Source organism: Dendrobates tinctorius, unplaced genomic scaffold, assembly GCF_039654945.1.
Source record: "Dendrobates tinctorius isolate UK_male_01 unplaced genomic scaffold, ASM3965494v1 ptg000046l, whole genome shotgun sequence".
In the NCBI taxonomy this organism is placed as follows: domain Eukaryota; kingdom Metazoa; phylum Chordata; class Amphibia; order Anura; family Dendrobatidae; genus Dendrobates; species Dendrobates tinctorius.
The window spans coordinates 1,800-21,423 of NW_027361714.1; the positions used below are offsets into that span (position 1 = coordinate 1,800).

Consider the following 19,624-nt stretch of genomic DNA (forward strand, 5'->3'; position numbering starts at 1 on the left):
CTGTGCAGGGCTATGATCCGGGACTGCTGACCCCCTTACCTGCACACGGGTACGGATGCCATACTCCTGAGCGCGGCCGGTCAGGGCCAGAAGAAGGGCCGCCACTGGCAGGTAGAGGCACCAGGGCCCTGCACTCGGCCCACACTGCACCATCTTCCCCAACATACGGGTGCTGGGGAGGCGGGGCCCAGAACGGGAAATGCCAACCCCATTCCTCCGCCCTCTTCCTGTCATTGCAGCACGATTTGTGGGACGGGCGCGTGTCAGTGACGTCACTGCAGCGCGACTCCAGTGCTTGTATCATGGCGGTCCTCCTGGAGACCACCCTGGGGGACATCGTCATAGACCTGTACTCAGAGGAGAGGCCGCGAGGTAGATATATGGGAACTGTGGTCCTCCATCGCTCCGCATACTGCGGTGGACTGTGGAATCTGCTGGGCACTGTACACACTGGCTGGCTGCGTTAGTCCTCCTCTGTCATGGACATAGCACAGCTAGCAAACACCTGGCCACAGTGGCAACTAAACAAAGCTCTGGTGGCCAGCTCTTCTCCTTGCCATGCGTGCACTGGGCACCGGCCACTGCATCTTTACCTGCAACTGCATTTTTACCTGCCACCGCCTGCACCTGCCACTCACTGCATCAGCCACTGCCTGCACCTGCCACTCACTGCATCAGCCACTGCCTGCACCTGCCACTCACTGCATCAGCCACTGCCTGCACCTGCCACTCACTGCATCAGCCACTGCCTGCACCTGCCACTCACTGCATCAGCCACTGCCTGCACCTGCCACTCACTGCATCATCCACTGCCTGCACCTGCCACTCACTGCATCAGCCACTGCCTGCACCTGCCACTCACTGCATCAGCCACTGCCTGCACCTGCCACTCACTGCATCAGCCACTGCCTGCACCTGCCACTCACTGCATCAGCCACTGCCTGCACCTGCCACTCACTGCATCATCCACTGCCTGCACCTGCCACTCACTGCATCAGCCACTGCCTGCACCTGCCACTCACTGCATCAGCCACTGCCTGCACCTGCCACTCACTGCATCAGCCACTGCCTGCACCTGCCACTCACTGCATCATCCACTGCCTGCACCTGCCACTCACTGCATCATCCACTGCCTGCACCTGCCACTCACTGCATCATCCACTGCCTGCACCTGCCACTCACTGCATCAGCCACTGCCTGCACCTGCCACTCACTGCATCAGCCACTGCCTGCACCTGCCACTCACTGCATCATCCACTGCCTGCACCTGCCACTCACTGCATCAGCCACTGCCTGCACCTGCCACTCACTGCATCAGCCACTGCCTGCACCTGCCACTCACTGCATCAGCCACTGCATGCACCTGCCACTCACTGCATCAGCCACTGGCTGCATATGCCACTGGCTGCACCTGCCACTTCCACTGGCTGCACCTGTCACTTCCACTGCCTGTCACTTTCACTGCCTGCACCTGCCACTGGCTGCACCTGCCACTTCCACTGGCTGCATCTTCCACTGTCTGCACCTGTCACTTCCACTGGTTGCACCTACCACTGGCTGCACCTGCCACTTCCACTGTCTGCACCTGCCACTGGCTGCACCTGGCAATGCCACTGGCTGCACCTGTCAAGTAGAACGGACCAGCTTTAGAAAATCTGCCACCCACAAATTGACTTTGGGTAGGAAACGAGCATTAGACAAATGATATACATATGGTGGCAAGCACCAGGGGCTAGCAGACCCCTGGCCATCATGGCAACACATCACCTCCCCGCCAGTGCGCTGTAAGTGCCGCCGTCACAGATTGACAGGTTAACAGCAGAGCTTCTACAGACAGTTGATTGCTGATCATCACAACCATCATTTACCGACAAAGATGCAGACTCAGCTTGCGACCCTCATAAAAGTCAGGGCCCTTTCAGGGTTTTAAAGGGTTATCAAAACCTCGGTACTTCTATGTTGTTTCCATATCTCCAATCTACTCCTATAGAAGTTACAAAAAGCAACCCGCTTAACTGTCCCCGCATTTTTGACCACTTGTGGCCCTCGCGTAGAGACAAATATTCTTACCTTGGCCATGAATTCTGACAATCTGAAGTCTAGTACTGTAATATATAGAGGCTGTAGAAACCAAAGTGGCCAACGTTTTTAATGAAGCTCTATTACAAAAATACTTTATACATGCATTCAAATTTTTTTAAAAAAATGCTGCATACTAGTTTCTCAATGTGAATGGACCTGTATTTATGGGATTTGTGTAGTCTGTTTGTAATGTATGTTAATTTTCTTTTGTAGCTTGCTTAAATTTCCTGAAGCTCTGCAAGATAAAGTACTACAACTACTGTCTCATCCACAATGTGCAAGTCAGTATTTCTATGAGTAATTTTGTATATTTTGACAAAAATTTGCTGAGGTACTAGTAACACTGATAAACAGCAGATCTAGCCCCCCATATGTAATTATAGAGTAGCGTTAGCCAAGATGGCTACTGAACAACACCAGATTGTAGCCACTAAAGGCAAAAACAACATTCATAAAATATGACGGGTCATTTATTTTCATACTGGATGACAAACAAGTGACTGATCCTTTATAAAAGGATCAATTAAATGTTGTGTCAAGAGAGTGATGCAGGTCTAAAAAATGCTGAATCATTGGAATTCGTCTCTGTAAGGTTAGGCGTGCTTTTTAAAGAGTTGTCCACTACTTAGATTATGATGAGCTATTCTTAGGGTAGTAATCAGCATCAGATTTTGGGGGTCCAACATTCAGAACCCAACACCCATCACAGTACAGCTTCTTACCAGGGCTGTCGAATCGGAGCCCATTTTGGTGGAGTCGGTGTCATGGAAATTGAGGAGTCTGATGTTTGGCTTACCGACTCCACAGCCCTGCTTCTTACATTGGGTAATGGCTACCGCAGATTAGCTTCTATTCACTTCACTTAGGAATTGATCAGATCTCAATTTTTTATCTAGAAAAACCGCTTCCATTTCCTGGCATTGTCAACCAGTTCTATTAGTATTCATAAACAAAAACCAGGAAAGGATCTTAAACAGAAGGCAAATAAAACAATTCGTTTTATCTATTTTTTTTTTTCATCCACTCCTGATGTCGGCTTTAAAATATTGATATAAAATACTGACCCGAATCTGCAGTGTGTGCATGAGGCTTCTACTTCTTCGCTTATCTGAGCATTTCTAACACATGGTCATAATTGAAAGAGTGCTGGTAATGCAGTGATATTCAGCTGCAAAAATATAAGAACTTCCCAAATAACATGTTGGTTGTATATGGGATAGAACTGGCCAGTGTCATTGGGCCTTTGACTTACTACTGTATGATATTCAATCTGATGTCTTTTTCCTCCTTAGAGAGACTTTATCATACAAACTGGCGACCCTTTGGGAACAGGCAGAGGAGGCGAGTCCATCTTTAGGTATGTACCGGTACTTAATTTTTAATGTTAAACTTGTATGTGCTCTTTATTACTAAAATTCAGAATTGCATTACAAGATTAAAAAAAACAACAACAAAGGTTTGTCAGAAGAATTAATTTTATATCTCCTCTTGAATTGTTCTTTCTGTGTATATAGTCTAGCTGGCATTTTTTCTACTCTTAGTTTAGGCCCATCGTATACAGCCTATCGTTTGCGTTTTGTATTTGAAGTCCCTTTTTTTCCTTTTTTGACTTGTGGTATTCATTGATGTTCTTTGTGTGAAATACTTCAAAATGGCCCACATGGTTTATGAATTTTGAGCAAAAACAAAAAAGTTCCATAAATTTTTTTTTTCTTATGTTAGAGCAAAAATTCACGTTTTGTTAAAATCTCCAGAAAGTTAACGAAAAATATAGATTTACATAAAAAGGATTGGAGTACATTTGCTCAAAGATGTTGTGACTATTTTAAAAGTCGGAATTCATGAACCTGTTGACATCATCTAGATCTCTAACCCTATCCACAATGGCAAATATGAAAAAGAAAAAAACATTCACATGCGTAACATAGACTTAAAGAAGGATTAAATGAAAAACTTGAAATACTAGTTAAAAAAGGCGCAATAATTAATCCATCCCAAAGAGTATTTGCTTGATGTCTAGGATTGTATTGGTGTCGTACATTAGTGTGGGGAGTTATTTTCCTTATTATCTGACTCCTTTCCTATTATTTCAGAAAGTTATATGGAGACCAAGCAAGTTATTTTGAACCTGAAAAAGTGCCAAGAATAAAACACAAGAAGCTGGGAACTGTGTCGATGGTGAACAATGGCAATGATCAGCATGGATCACAGGTTAGATGGGAGATCCCGTGTAATTGAGCTTCATTATATCCAATTGACTGATAGTGGAGACGATATAGAACTTGGTACAACTCAAACAATTGGAGCATCTCTGCGAGAAACAACCTGGCTTCAATCGTGCAGGCAGGCTCTGATTCATGCTGCCCGTGGTTTCAGCAGCATGAATCAACTGACTTATTCCCTTTAATGCAGTTGACTACAAGACTGGATTATGACTGACTAAATGTAGAGGTGCATGTCTGAAGTTCAGACAATTCTGATATGTTTCAATTTTTTATAAGACTAGGGACAAGAGAAAAAGGGAATTTTCACTTTAGCTTTGAGCAGGGGGTTGGACCAGATGGCCCAGGAGGTCCCTTCCAACTCTACGATTCTGATTCTATGACTTGCTTGTACTTATGTAAAACCCAAAGCAGATTCTTCCCTTTTATTTAATGATATTTGCTCTTGTTTAGCTCCAAATAAGTCAGCGTGAACACAGCCTTAAGCCTTGTTCCCACACATTCTGGAGCCATGTACTTTCTGTTTAGAATTTTCTGGAATGATCTCTTTCTCCTATCGCTAATTTTATATACTTTTGTTCTGTTCATTTCAGTTTTTTGTGTACACTCGTATATATATATTCTTACACGGCAGAAATGTTCTTATAGAATACATCTGCGTTTTAGAAATAAGATTACCTTATGGAAGCATTACTGCTCCTAGTGTGCCGAAGATTTCTTATGATTTTGATGCTATTATCTTCTTGGCGCCTACTTGATTAGCAGAGCTAGCTTATCTGTTTATCTATATGGGCATTTTGGTCATCGTATCTGCAGTCCGATGTCTGATTTCCCCGTATCTTGGCTCTCCCTTTATAATAAGCTTTGGAGGTAGAGCCTTAGGCACGTCTGTGTCTGGCCCATAGAGCTTAACAGCTCATTTACATACAAAAAAAACGTATATTTCTCTGGAATAAGACATCAGATCTCAGATATCAAGGTATTATTTTATTCAAAGTCCTATTAGCTGCTTGCCCATATAGTCGGCTTAAGAGGGTTGAGCCTACTGTCAGATTCCCTTTAACCCCTTTCTGCCATCTGACGTACTATCCCGTCCATGGGACCCGGGCCCCTATGCCCATGGACGGGATAGTACGTCATAGCGATCTGCGGCGCTCCACGGACCGCCACCGACACGTTAACCCCTGGCACACTGCGATCAAACACGATCGCAGTGTGCCGGGGGGTTTAGGGAAGCATCGGCAGGGAGGGGGCTCCCTCCGTGCTTCCCTGAGAACCCCGCAGCAGCGCAATGTGCAGCGCTGCCATGCGGGGGCTCCTTCCCTGCAGGTCCCCGGATCCAAAATGGCGGTGGGGACCTTCAGGGGCCTGCAGGGAGGCGGCTTCCTCATGCCTGCAAAGCGCCAGCATGAGGAAGCCTCCAGCACTGCCTGTGACAGATCGCTGATCTGTCACAGTGATCTGTGATGTGACAGATCAGCGATATGTCACATGAGTTATGTCCCCCATGGGACATTGTAATAAAGTAAAAAAAAAAAAAAAAAAAAAAAGTGTAAAAATAATTTATAAAAAATCGCTAAATTTAAAAAAAAAAAAAAAATTCCCTAATTCATTTTTTGGAAATAAAAAAAGACAAAACAATAAAAGTACACACATTTGGTATCGCCGCGTCCGTAACGACTCGCCCTATAAAACTGTCCCATTAGTTAACCCCTTTAGCGAACCCCTTAAAAAATAAAAAACAAAGCAAAAAATAATGCTTTATTATCATACCGCCGAACAAAAATTGCAATAACGCGTGATCAAAAAGACAGATATAAATAACTATGGTACCGCTGAAAACGTCATCTTGTCCCGCAAAAAACGAGCCACCACACAGCATCATCAGTGAAAAAATAAAAAAGTTATAGCTCGCAGAATAAAGCGATGCAAAAATAATTATTTTTTATATAAAATTGTTTTTATTGCATAAAAGCGCCAAAACATAAAAAAAGACATAAATAAGGTATCGCTGTAACCGTACTGACCCAAAGAATAAAACTGCCTTATCAATTTTACCGCACGTGGAACGGTGTAAACGCACCCCCCAAAAGAAATTCTTGAAATGCTGGTTTTTGTTCATTCTGCGTCCCAAAAATCAGAATAAAAAGCGATCAAAAAATGTCACGTGCCCGAAAAAGATACCAATAAAAACATCAACTCGTCCCGCAAAAAATAAGACCTCACATGACTCGGTGGGTCAAAATATGGAAAAATTATAGCTGTTAGTACAATAAACCTCATTTGAATCCAGAAATATAACTGAGTCCATCAGTTATTAGATATATGAAACTGAAATAGCTGTTGCAAAAACCAAAATTGTTATAAAGAAAAAAGGTTAACATTAATAGGGGTGCCCAAACTTTAATATATGACTGTATCTCTGTGATTTAAGGGCATAAAAATTCAAAGTTGGAAAATTGCGAAATTTTCAAAATTTTCGCCAAATTTCCATTTTGTTCACAAATAAGCGCAAGTTATTTTAATGAATCTTTACCACTAACATGAAGTACAATATGTCATGAGAAAACAGTGTCAGAATCACCGGGATCCATGGAAGCATTCCAGAGTTATTACCTCATAAAGGGACAGTGGTCAGAATTGTAAAAATTGGCCCGGTCATGAACATGCAAACCACCCTTGGGGGCTAAGGGGTTAAAGGGTTATACTTTTTGAGAGGTTTATAGCATGTCAGAAGCATATGCCATAAATACAGTTGTGGCCAAAAGTATTGACACCCCATGCAATTTTGTCAGATAATACTCAGTTTCTTCCTGAAAATTATTGCAAACACATTCTTTGTTATTATCTTCATTTAATTTGTATTAAATGAAAAAAAAACACAAAAAGAAGTGTCCTAAAGCCAAATTGGATATAATTCCACACCAAACATAAAAAAGAGGGTGGACAAAAGTATTGGCACTGTTCGAAAAATCATGTGATGCTTCTCTAATTTGTGTAATTAACAGCACCTGTAACTTACCTGTGGCACCTAACAGGTGTTGACAATAACTAAATCACACTTGCAGCCAGCTGACATGGATTAAAGTTGACTCAGCCTCTGTCCTGTATCCTTGTGTGTGTACCACATTGAGCATGGAGAAAAGAAAGAAGACCAAAGAACTGTCTGAGGACTTGAGAAACCAAATTGTGAGGAAGCATGAGCAATCTCAAGGCTACAAGTCCATCTCCAAAGACCTGAATGTTCCTGTGTCTACCGTGAGCAGTGTCATCAAGAAGTTTAAAGCCCATTGCACTGTGGCTAACCTCCCTGGATGTGGACGGAAAAGAAAAATTGACAAGAGATTTCAACGCAAGATTGTGCGGATGTTGGATAAAGAACCTCGAGTAACATCCAAACAAGTTCAAGCTGCCGTGCAGTCCGAGGGTACAACAGTGTCAACCCGTACTATCCGTCGGCGTCTGAATGAAAAGGGACTGTATGGTAGGAGACCCAGGAAGACCCCACTTCTTACCCCGAGACATAACAAAAGCCAGGCTGGAGTTTGCCAAAACTTACCTGAAAAAGCCTAAAACGTTTTGCAAGAATGTTCTCTGGTCAGATGAGACAAAAGTAGAGCTTTTTGGGCAGAGGCATCAACATAGAGTTTACAGGAGAAATAAAGAGGCATTCAAAGAAAAGAACACGGTCCCTACAGTCAAACATGGCGGAGGTTCCCTGATGTTTTGGGGTTGCTTTGCTGCCTCTGGCACTGGACTGCTTGACCATGTGCATGGCATTATGAAGTCTGAAGACTACCAACAAATTTTGCAGCATAATGTAGGGCCCAGTGTGAGAAAGCTGGGTCTCCCTCAGAGGTCATGGGTCTTCCAGCAGGACAATGACCCAAAACACACTTCAGAAAGCACTAGAAAATGGTTTGAGAGAAAGCACTGGAGACTTCTAAGGTGGCCAGCAATGAGTCCAGACCTGAATCCCATAGAACACCTGTGGAGAGATCTAAAAATGGCAGTTTGGAGAAGGCACCCTTCAAATATCAGGGACCTGGAGCAGTTTGCCAAAGAAGAATGGTCTAAAATTCCAGCAGAGCATTGTAAGAAACTCATTGATGGTTACCGGAAGCGGTTGGTCGCAGTTATTTTGGCTAAAGGTTGTGTAACCAAGTATTAGGCTGAGGGTGCCAATAATTTTGTCTGGCCCATTTTTGTAGTTTTGTGTGAGATGATCAATGTTTTGCTTTTTGCTTCATTCTCTTTTATGGTTTTTCATTTAAGACAAATTAAATGAAGATAATAATACCAAAGAATTTGTGATTGCAATCATTTTCAGGAAGAAACTGAGTGTTATCTGACACAATTGCAGGGGTGTCAATACTTTTGGCCACAACTGTAGTTTAGATTTTTTAAAGTTGAAAGAAGTCACAGGTTCATTAGGTCATAGGTTGAACACATCGTTGATTCAGAGGAAGCCATAAACCCTATGAGGCAGATGTTATCTTGTATTAAGAGAAAAATTCCTTCCCAACTCCTCATATGTCAATCAGACTAGTTGCCTGGATCAACGTCCCATCATGTGGCAGAGTGTTCCATAATTTCACTGCAATTTTTTAGGAGATGCTGACTCACTTCCAGGATTCCTACATGTCTGGAGAGTGGAGCTGGGCTTCTTCCCTAATTAATACTCTATAGCTGAGGAGACCCTGAACACATAGAACTGTGTCAAATGAAGACTATGGGTCTGATTAGTAAAGACTGGCATTGTATATGCCAGTCTTAATGATGGACATGCAGGAGTAAGGCTACTTTCACACATCCGTTGGGGAGATTCCGGCGGTGTGCGGCGAAAAGCCGGACGGCCGGAAGCTGAGGCAGCGGATGTAGCTGCGGCGCAACTTACGGCATACTCGGCAGTCGTCACCGCAGTACGGGGAAGACCACTTTTCGAGAGAGAGATATATCCGGGCATGCGCAGAGGAGGAAAACTGCAAGTGGTGGCTGGATCAGGTAAAAGCCTGATCCGGCTGCCGGACGTTACCATTGCCTTTCATTGGCCCACAGAGCCGGAAGTGCCGCATGCGTGCATGTCCAGCTTTGCGCCTGACGGCAAAATCCGGATGTGTGAAAGAGGCCTAAGATGTGCTTAATTCATTAAGAGGCGCACGTGACTTAATGATTTAGGCTAGTTTCACATTAGCGTTTTTTAGCGCTGCGCTTCGTGCGCAATAGAAACGCATGCAAAAAAAAGCATCATGCGTTTTGCATGCATTTGCGTTTTTAGGCGCATGCGTTTTAACCAGTTTCTAGTCATTGTGGTGTAGTAACCACTGTGTGCGCTAGGGGGCGCTGTGTGGAGGTCCCAGGAGAAGGGATGAATGGCAGAGTGTTGAGTGGCCGTTATGTATCTCAAAGTGGGTGGCTTTGAGATGGAGACTTATGTATGTGTGATCAGCAAGGACATTGCTGGGGTGCTGCGTTACTATGTGAGGGAGAAGTCTCCAGGTAACTAGAGAGTTGGGGGGGCCTGGTTACCTACAAACCCACCCAGGGGGTGTGTTTAAAGCACGGTTGTAAAGAGTGTGAAAATGCCTGACGGACCTGTGATGAGGTCAGTCATGTGACCCAGTGGGCGTGGCTATGAACGGTATAATGTGGCCAGGGTCAGTCACAAGTGGTGAATGCAGGGACCTGGCTGGTCCAGAGCAGAAGGTCCCGTGCACAGGATTTTCTCCTGGCTAACAGCCTGTGTGTGGCTGTGTGTGTAATGGCTTGAGAGTTCCCTGGAGGGATATGGACGTCTGCAGCCTGAATGAAGGAACCATGTGGAGACCCTGACGTGGGTGAGATAAATGAGGCTAGAAAGCCTCCTAAACATAACCTGTATGGTCACAGACTTAACAGAGGGAAGCTCTGTAATGGACGCTATGCTGTGATGAACTTTATGTTGATTGCTTTGGATTATGCTAAGGATATGAACTGTATAGTGCTGCTGTGGCTCTATGATGGTGAATAAACCGCAAGGACTATGTTTTGAGTTTATGGAAAACCTGTGCCGGATCTGGTTTTGTTCACTGCCTAGCGAGGATCCCCTAAGTAAATGACAGCGCTACCTCACACCATGTTAACTCTTAAAACGCATGCGATTTCAAACTGCGCATGCCTGCGCTCCCATAGCATGTAATGTGTTATTTTTGCGCATTCCGTGCACAAGTGTGCAAATGCATTTTTTTGACGCCGTTGGACGGACCCATAAATGCAACAGGTTGTGTCGGGCGCCCCTAGGCGCACACTTCAAAAAACGCATGCGCACGAAAACGCATACGAACGCGTGCAAACGCTAGACCATGCGCCCGCCATGTTAAACATAGGGGAGCATGAATGCGCTGCGCTAAAAGACACTGTGAAAGCAGCCTTAGATGCATCTTATCACTGGTGTGCGCCTCGCAAGAAATGTTAACTCCAGTTAGAGACTAGAGTGCGTTTTTGTCGTAAGTGAACACCACTAAAATGAAGAATTTGTGGGGAAAACTTGTCCTGACCTGTCCTGCCTATGCTTCGCTAATTTTTCTACTCATCTGGCCAGGACTGGCTGTAAAAACGCCAAAAGTTGCAACCTTTTTGTTCAACTTCGAGTTGTGCAAACGTTTTGTGACTTTTCCAAGTAATCTGGCAAAAACATTTTGCTTAATCGGGGCCCGGGTGTTGTAGTAGGTGTTCTCTTAAAATCGAATATTGAGAGCAGTACACAAAGGCACAGCCATCTCTCTAACTCGAATATACCTTTCAGGAGTGCTAAATGGGGGTCAGAGTTTCTAGTCTCTTGATATATTGGGGACCCACACATGGCTGCACTGTGCTCTACTAATTTATGCTCAGCCCTGCTCCTGAGCAGTGTGATATTCTTATTCCCTGTGGCATGGAAACTAATGTATACAGAACATTGGGGGACACACAAAATGGCACGATGGGCTGAATATGGCTCCTGCCCCCAGGTTGTGCCCCTGTTGCTCTGTACTGCCGTATTTTTAAACATGCTTCATATTTAAAGGTTTGCTATGAAATATGCCCTTGTGTGTGCATGCGTACCCCTGATACAGTGAGTTGGTTGTCTAAGTTCCATTCAGATCGTTTATCAGTGTGAAAAATTACAACGAATAATAAACCAGCAATACTATTTTTCTTTACAGTTCCTTATTACTACAGGAGAAAATTTGGACTATCTAGATGGGGTGCATACAGTATTTGGGGAAGTGACAGAAGGAATGGATGTGCTAAAGAAGATCAATGAGACCTTTGTGGATAAAGACTTTGTTCCTTTTCAAGACATCCGGTATTTTGAACAAATACAGTTTCAATAAAATGTAAAAGTAAAATGTTGTATTACTATGAATTTGAACCCCTCACCGACATATGATGTACAGTTATCATATACCAGCTCCCTGAACACTCTCAGTTCCTGAGCCGGCATCATTCCTGGCAGATGATGGCTGTGACAGTCAGCCATTATTTGCCTCTAATAGCCACGCATAGACCTTCTGGCTGGTGTTTGTAGGAGACGGTGATATGTGCTGTATACAGCAAATCTATTCATGTATATAGTACAAGCGATCAGATGGTCGCCCAAAAAAAAAACATCATATGGCTATGTTGATGGGAAAATAAAAAGTTAGGCTGGTTTCAGACTTGAGTTAGTCAGAGCTACGGAGGGCTGAGTACTTCCTCTGTTAAGCCCCACCCACTGCCGCACCTCTTCCATTCAGCTCCGCCTGCGTCCTGCGTACCTATCTTTAACATAAGGTATGCAGGTGATGTGGATGTATGCGGATGCCTTCCGCTTATGTCGTTTTGACGCTGCGAAGGCCACAACAAAATGCAACATGTTCGGCACGGCATCAAAACGACGTAAGTGGAGGCATCCGCATACATCCGCTCGGCCTGCGTACCCAATGTTAAAGATAGGCAGGACGCAGGCAGACATAGACGGAGCTGAATGGAAGAGGTGCTGCAGTGGGCGGAGCTTAACGGAGGAAGTACGCAGCCCTACGGAGCTCTGTCCAACGCAAGTGTGAAACCAGCCTAAGGGATCTTGGAAGAAGGCGAGGAAAAAACAAAAAATGCAAAAACAGGATATAACCATGTTGAGTGCAGGTTAAAGATAATATAATGTACCGTATATACTCTAATATAAGCCAAGATTTTCAGCCCAAAAAATTGGGCTGAAAGTCCCCCTCTCGTCTTATATTCGAGTCATATACAAAGAGGGGAGGAGGTGGCAGGTCATACTTACCCGTCCTGACACTGTGTCTTGAGCCCCCAGCTTCTCCCCGTGCTCTCTCTTCCTGCCTTCAGCGGTCACGTGGTGCCGCTCATTAAAACTCATGAATATGCGCATATTCATGAGTTTTAATGAGCGGTACCACGTGACCGCTGAAGGCAGGAAGAGAGAGCGCGGAGAAGCTGAGGGCTCAAGACACAGCGTCAGGACGGGTAACTATAGCGATGCTCACCTGTCCTGCGTCCATGGCTGCTTGCTGCTGTCTGTCATCGGTCAGTGACTTCAGACAGCAGAGGGCGCGGTGACGTGGTTAGTGCGCGCCGCGCCCCCTGCAGTCTGAACGTCACTGACTGATGACGTGCAGATAGCAGTGAGCAGCCATGGACGCAGGGCATGTGAGTATCTCAGGTGCCAGCAGTGACACCGGCACCTCACACCCAGCGACGGAGAGGTGAGTATGTCATTTTTTTTATTTTTACATGCAGCAGCAGCATGGGGGCAGCATATGGGGGAACAATCTATGGAGCTTCTTCTGGGGTCAGCATATGGGGGAACAATCTATGGAGCTTCTTCTGGGGTCAGCATATGGGGGAACAATCTATGGAGCTTCTTCTGGGGTCAGCATATGGGGGAACAATCTATGGAGCTTCTTCTGGGGTCAGCATATGGGGGAGCAATCTATGGAGCTTCTTCTGGGGGCAGCATATGGGGGAACAATCTATGGAGCTTCTTATGGGGGCAGCATATGGGGAAATAATCTATAGAGCATTTCCCACCCTAGGCTTATACTCGAGTCAATAAGTTCTCCCAGTTTTTTGTGGCAAAATTAGGGGGGTCGGCTTATACTCAAGTATATAAGGTATGTATAAAAAATAAAAACCATACTCACATTACTGATCTTTGCTGCTGCCCAGTTCTGGTGTATGTGGTTATTTTTCTGTCTGGGAAGGACATATTTTCCCTTCACCCATGACAGCACACCTGAGAGAGGGATCCGCCCTGCCAGGACAGGAACCTACTGAGATATAAGGGGCAGCACCTCTCCCCCGCTTCAGTTGGGTTCCTGTCCTGGAAAGGAATCCCACTGTTGGTGGTGCCTGTCATGGGCGAAGTGAAAGAAAGAAGAAGAAAAAAATGGACCCAGCTCCGTCCCGGCGTGGGAAGAACAGGTATCTTACCTGTAGCACCGACCGTCGGATGCTGGAGGCACAGTCCCCGGGGCTCCGGGTTCGTGTGGACGCAGGTGGGATCCCGGTGGCTCCGGGGAGCCCCCACCGCGCCGCCCTCCCCTCGCGCGCGCCCGCATCTCGATCCCCGAGGCATCTGACGGGGAGAGACGCGGGCATCTTCCGGCCACTGACGTCAGTGGCGCAAAGGATTGTGGGCGCGCCGGCTGACGTCAGCTCCAGGTGACGGTGTCATCGCGCCGAGTGCGACGCCGGCCGGCTTTCTGAAGCAGTCGGTCGGCGATCGCAGGGGGGAGGGGAGGCAGCTGAATGGGCCACTCACCAGGACTGAGGCATATTTTAAATGAGGAGCAGCGGCGGGGCAGACGGTGCAAGTATGGAGCCAGAGCAGGAGAGGTCCTTGTCTCTGCCGCCCTCACAGCCCTCTGGCCGCAAACACGGAAGCCGCTCAAGCAGCAGCCACCCCAGCCGCAGGTCGGGAGAATCCTCAAGATCCAGAGAGCACAGATCACGTGCTCCGACGCAGCCTCCTAGTCCGGTACCCTTGATTACGGGTGGTGAGTGATCTTCGTAAATGCTAGCATTTATGTTAATAGGGTTTCTCTGTGTATGTTTGACCCCATAGGAAAGGCCCAAAAAAGCAGGAAGCAAGAAGAATAATAGGGACTGCGCGATATGTAAAACAGCCCTAGCAAGAGACTGGCAGAAAGACCTCTGTGCCAGTTGTATTCAGCGAACCATGGCTGAGGAAGCGCCTAGTTTCATGGCTAATTTGATATCGGCCCTTAGTTCGGAAATGGAGGGTTCAATTAAGACCCTATTGAAAAAAGGGAGGAAAGGTAGGAAGAATCCCCCTAGTTCTCCCTCAAATTCCTCTTCGGCCTCGTCTCAATCAGAACAGGCGCCCTCCTCAAACAGCGACACAGGGGGTAAGCCATGTTTTCCGGTGGAAGACACAGATGCTCTCCTAAAGGCCATCAGAACAACGATGGGCCTACAGGAAGAGAAAACGACAAAAACCCTAGAAGACGTTATGTTTGGGGGGCTCCAGGAGAGGAAAAAACGGACCTTTCCAGTAAACGAAAATATCCAGGCGCTTATTGAGAGAGAGTGGAGGAAACCTGAAAAATCAGGGGCTCTTCCCTCCACCTCTAAGAAGCGATACCCCTTTGAGCACAAGGATGTGGAAATATGGGACAAAGTCCTAAAAATAGGCCCAGTGGTATTCAGGTCTTCTAAGAAATCGGCCCTACCCCTGGAAGATTCAGGGGTTCTTAGAGACCCGCTAGACAAGAAAGCGGACTCATATCTGAGGCACGCATGGGAAGCGACAGCGGGAGGATTAAAGCCGACAATAGCGGGCACCTGCATGGCACGCTCCCTGATGGTCTGGCTGCAGCAGTTGGAAGAAAATCTAGCATCAAGGGTCCCATGAGAGAAGATATTGGCGGATATGTATCTCTTGCATGGGGCGGCCGCCTTTTTAGCAGACACCTCGGCGGATTCTATGAGGTTAACGGCTAGGGCGGCAGGATTATCAAATGCTGCTAGACATGCACTTTGGCTTAAAGACTGTCCAGGTGACCTGCAGTCTAAGGCTAAACTGTCCTCCCTTCCCTGTGATGGTCGGTTCTTATTCGGGAAGAACCTAGACGATATCCTGGAAAAGGCAAGCGATAGGAAAAAAGGCTTCCCCAGGTTGCCGACAGAGCAGAGAAGACAGCCATTTCGGAGGGGCGGTAGATTCAATACGGGGCGTCCTCCGGCCGACAGAAGGAGATGGGAGGACAAAAGGAAAAAAGAGTCGGGATTTATGTTTGGTGGGGGTACCTCCACCTCAAAAAAATCACCACAATGATGCCAGTATTCCAGTAGGGGGGAGATTGGCACTCTTTTCCCAAGCCTGGGAAAAGATCTCCTCCAATACCTGGATCCTAAGCGTCTTAAGAGAAGGCCTGAGAATCCCCTTTGTTCACCAGCCGAAAGCCATGTTCGTGGTTACCCCTATCAGAAAAGCGTCCGAAGAACAGTTGGCCTTGGAAGCGGAGATCCTGAACCTAATAAACAGGTCCTTTACGAAGTCCCAGACACACAGAAGGGAAGAGGCTTCTATTCACCACTTTTTTTTGATCAAGAAACCGGACCAATCGTTCAGGACAATTATAAACCTCAGAGGACTCAATCGGTGGATAGGGAATCAGACCTTCAAAATGGAGTCTGTGACTACGGCCATAAAGCTACTACATTAAGATTGCTTTATGGCTGTAGTCGATGAAGGACACATATTATCATATCCCTATCCATCCAGATTACCAAAAATACTTGAGGGTAGCACTCTATATCCAAGGCGTACTGAAGCATTTCCAGTTCAGAGCTCTCCCGTTTGGTATATCCATAGCCCCGAGAGTTTTCACCAAGGTCATAGCGGAGGTAACTCTTTCCTCCGGATTCACGATAGTCATAATACCCTACCTGGACGATTTCCTCATAGTGGGCAACTCAGAGAACCAATGTACTACGCAGTTAAGCCAGGTGACCAACACCTTACAAGAATTAGGGTGGATAATAAATTTCAAAAAGTCAAAACTACAACCCCTAAAGCAACAGACCTTCCTAGGATTTATCCTGGACTCAGAACAGCAGGTGTGTCTGCTTCCGGAGGCCAAAATAGAGAAGGTGCGGAATATGGCCTTGTCTGCCCGAAACCAACCTCAGATGACGTTGAGGAAAGTGATGTCTCTACTAGGCACCCTGACGTCCTGTATTTCGGCGGTCAGATGGGCTCAATTTCACACCCGTCAACTCCAGTGGGAGATACTAGCAGCACAAAGATCGCTAAGAGGGCATTTAGGAGGAGGTCTAGAGCTTTCATTAGAGACCAGAGACTCTCTCAACTGGTGGCTGGACAGTACAAACTTGGCCGCAGGAATACCCTGGAACAAACAAGGGACAGACGTGATTCTAACGGACGCAAGCTCCTTGGGGTGGGGGGCACACCTAAGAGGTCACGTAGGCCAGGGGCCCTGGACACCTCAAGAAAGGAGGGCATCCTCCAATCTGAGAGAATTGTGGGCAGTGAACAAAGCCCTAACCCACTTTTTTCACCTACTCAGGGGTCGCAATGTCGGACAACAAGGTGACGGTGGCATACATCAACCACCAAGGAGGGACAAGAGCACACTCCCTAATGAAAGCAGCAGGCGACGTCCTGGGCAAGGCGGAGCAACACTTACACTCCTTAACAGCCTTACACATAAAAGGGGCAGAAAACAGAGGCCGATTTCCTAAGCCGCAATACTCTCAGGCAGGGAGAATGGGTCCTAAAGCGGTCCATTTTTCAAAAAATAACGCAGCTTTGGGGGAACCAGTGATAGACCTCTTTGCCAACAAACACAACAGGCAAACACAAAGGTTTTGCTCTCTAAACCCGAGGGAAGATCCATGGGCAGTGGACTCTTGCACATTCAGTGGCCTATGCGTTCCCCCCAGTTGCTCTGATCCCAACAGTGGTCAAGAAGATCAGGAGGGATCAGGCCAAAGTAATTCTAATAGCCCCATTTTGGCCAAAAAGGCCCTGGTTTGCTCTACTGCGGAGAATGTCCCTCTCCGATCCATGGGTTCTGCCAGAAATCCCGGACCTTCTAGCCCAGGGCCCGATATTCCAAGCGCAAGTCAAGGGATTCCATCTGACGGCGTGGAATTTGAAAGGTCGCTTTTAAGGGGTAAAGGTTTCTCTCCTGGGTTGGTGGCCACCCTGCTTAAAAGTAGGAAACCGGTGACGACTAATATCTACGGCAGAACATGGAATAAATTCCTTCAGTTCCTAGGTAAGGCGTTAGAGCAAGAACCCCCCGATTAGTGCCATCCTGGAGTTTTTACAAGCAGGATTACAGATGTGGTTAGCGGTAAATACACTTAAGGTTCAGGTATCTGCACTAGGGGCGCTCTATAACTGCAACTTGGCAGCAAATAGATGGATAGCCAGGTTCATCAAATCATGTCATAGCGCTAAACCTATTCCAATTCCCAGGATAGCTCTCTGGGATTTAAACCTAGTACTAGAGGCCCTTACAAAAGAACCATATGAGCCATTACATCAGCTCCCCATAAAATTTCTGACCCTAAAAACAATCATTTTAGTGGCCCTTACATCAGCCCGTAGTATAAGAGACCTGCAGGCTCTCTCAGTGAACCCACCCTACACACAAGTTTTTCAGGACAGGGTGGTGCTAAGAACAGACCCCACTTTTCTGCCTAAGGCAGTTTTCCATCAGGGTCAGGAAATTATCCTTCTGCGATAATCCAAAGAATCCAGGGGAAGAAAAGTTCCATAGTTTGGACGGCAAGAGAGCCCTTCTAGAATACATATCTATCACCAGCCAGTGGAGGAGGTCCCAGTCCCTATTCGTAGCTTTTCAGGGTGCCAGGAAAGGCTATGGGGTTTCAAAAGGGATTATTGCTAGATGGATTAGGGAGGCCATTAGTGTAGCCTACTCAGCTAGTGGTAACTCGATTCCTGACGGCATTAAGGCTCATTCCACCAGAGCCGTGGCGACCTCCTGGGCTGAAAAAGCAGAGGTATCGATTGAGCAGATTTGTAAGGCCGCTACCTGGGCCTCACCTTCCACCTTCTTTAAGCACTATAGATTAAATCTATCCTCCTCTGCTGACTTAACCTTTGGTAGAAGGGTGCTGCAAACGGTGGTCCCTCCCTAAGGTGTTTCAAAGTCTCCAAAAGTCTCTCAGGTGTGCTGTCATGTGTGAAGAGAAAACCACCATGGTTACTTACCGGTAGCCGCTTTTTCCGGAACCCATGACAGCACCCGTATATTCCCCCCCCCTCCCCTTTTCACCGTATGGGTGTGCACGTTTAGTAGGGTGCTTTTGTGTGATGTGGTGTTGGATTAACATGCACTAACCGGGAAGTCCTCTTAATGCTCTGTAACCCAACTGAAGCGGAGGAGAGGTGCCGCCCCTTATATCTCAGTAGGTTCCTGTCCTGGCGGGGCGGATCCCTCTCTCAGGTGTGCTGTCATGGGTTCCGGAAAAACCGGCTACCGGTAAGTAACCATGGTGGTTTCTCCCCGACCACAGCAGTCACAATAGGATCTTAGCCAGCAATAGGAAAGGAAAGGCAGGAATCAATAAGGTGAGTACACAGAAGAAATCAGGATTGTAAATCCGTTTTAAGGGAAGCATTATATTTTCATCAAATAACGCTTTTTGGTTGACTAATAAACAATTAATACATCTGGAGAACCTTCATTGTGCGCGGTTAAAAATCGATCTTGGCCGCATATTAGATACACAAATACAGTTATACAAGGTGCAGATAATTTCAGCCTGACTATTAGGCAATTCTCACCTTTTTGTTTTTGATGTTGGGAACCATTCTGTTGCATTTATATGTTTTGATAGAATAAACCATACTGTGATTCTGGATGACCCATTTGATGATCCGCCAGACCTCCCCATTCCTGATCGTTCCCCAGAGCCTACTAAAGAGCAGTTAGATGTGAGTATTGCAGTGGGGAACGTCTTCCTTTTATATCTTATTTGTCTCCTTTATGATAATGTTGTAATAATCATCACTTTATTATAATCCCAGAGTGGACGTATAGGTGCTGATGAAGAAATTGACAACAATAAGGGAAAGTCAAATGAGGAGATTGAAGAACAACTTGCTGATAAAGAAGCTAAGACCAGAGCTGTGCTATTAGAAATGGTATGAATATATTCTTGGGAAATTTCCCATTCAGTTTATTTTGTGAGTCAGTATGATTACACTGAGGCATATTTATCAATACGTCTAATTTTTAGTCAGTACCAATTTTGACTAGGCAGTCTTAGAGTATGTGCAC

At 46.2% G+C, this 19,624-nt stretch overlaps 1 protein-coding gene across 2 annotated transcripts in view; it reads left to right on the top strand.

The window, feature by feature from the left end:
• The first annotated feature begins 213 nt into the window (after positions 1-213).
• PPIL4 (peptidylprolyl isomerase like 4) overlaps positions 214-19,624 on the top strand; it is a 47,829-nt gene continuing 28,418 nt past the window's right edge. The window contains exons 1-7 of one of the 2 annotated variants that reach the window (XM_073575649.1): positions 214-372; positions 2,296-2,363; positions 3,375-3,439; positions 4,176-4,293; positions 11,489-11,631; positions 19,182-19,278; positions 19,372-19,488. In XM_073575649.1, coding sequence (XP_073431750.1) covers positions 303-372; positions 2,296-2,363; positions 3,375-3,439; positions 4,176-4,293; positions 11,489-11,631; positions 19,182-19,278; positions 19,372-19,488 — 678 coding nt within the window. In that variant the 5' untranslated portion in view covers positions 214-302. The remainder of the gene's footprint in view (positions 373-2,295; positions 2,364-3,374; positions 3,440-4,175; positions 4,294-11,488; positions 11,632-19,181; positions 19,279-19,371; positions 19,489-19,624) is intronic. The other variant, XM_073575648.1, reaches the window with a different exon arrangement.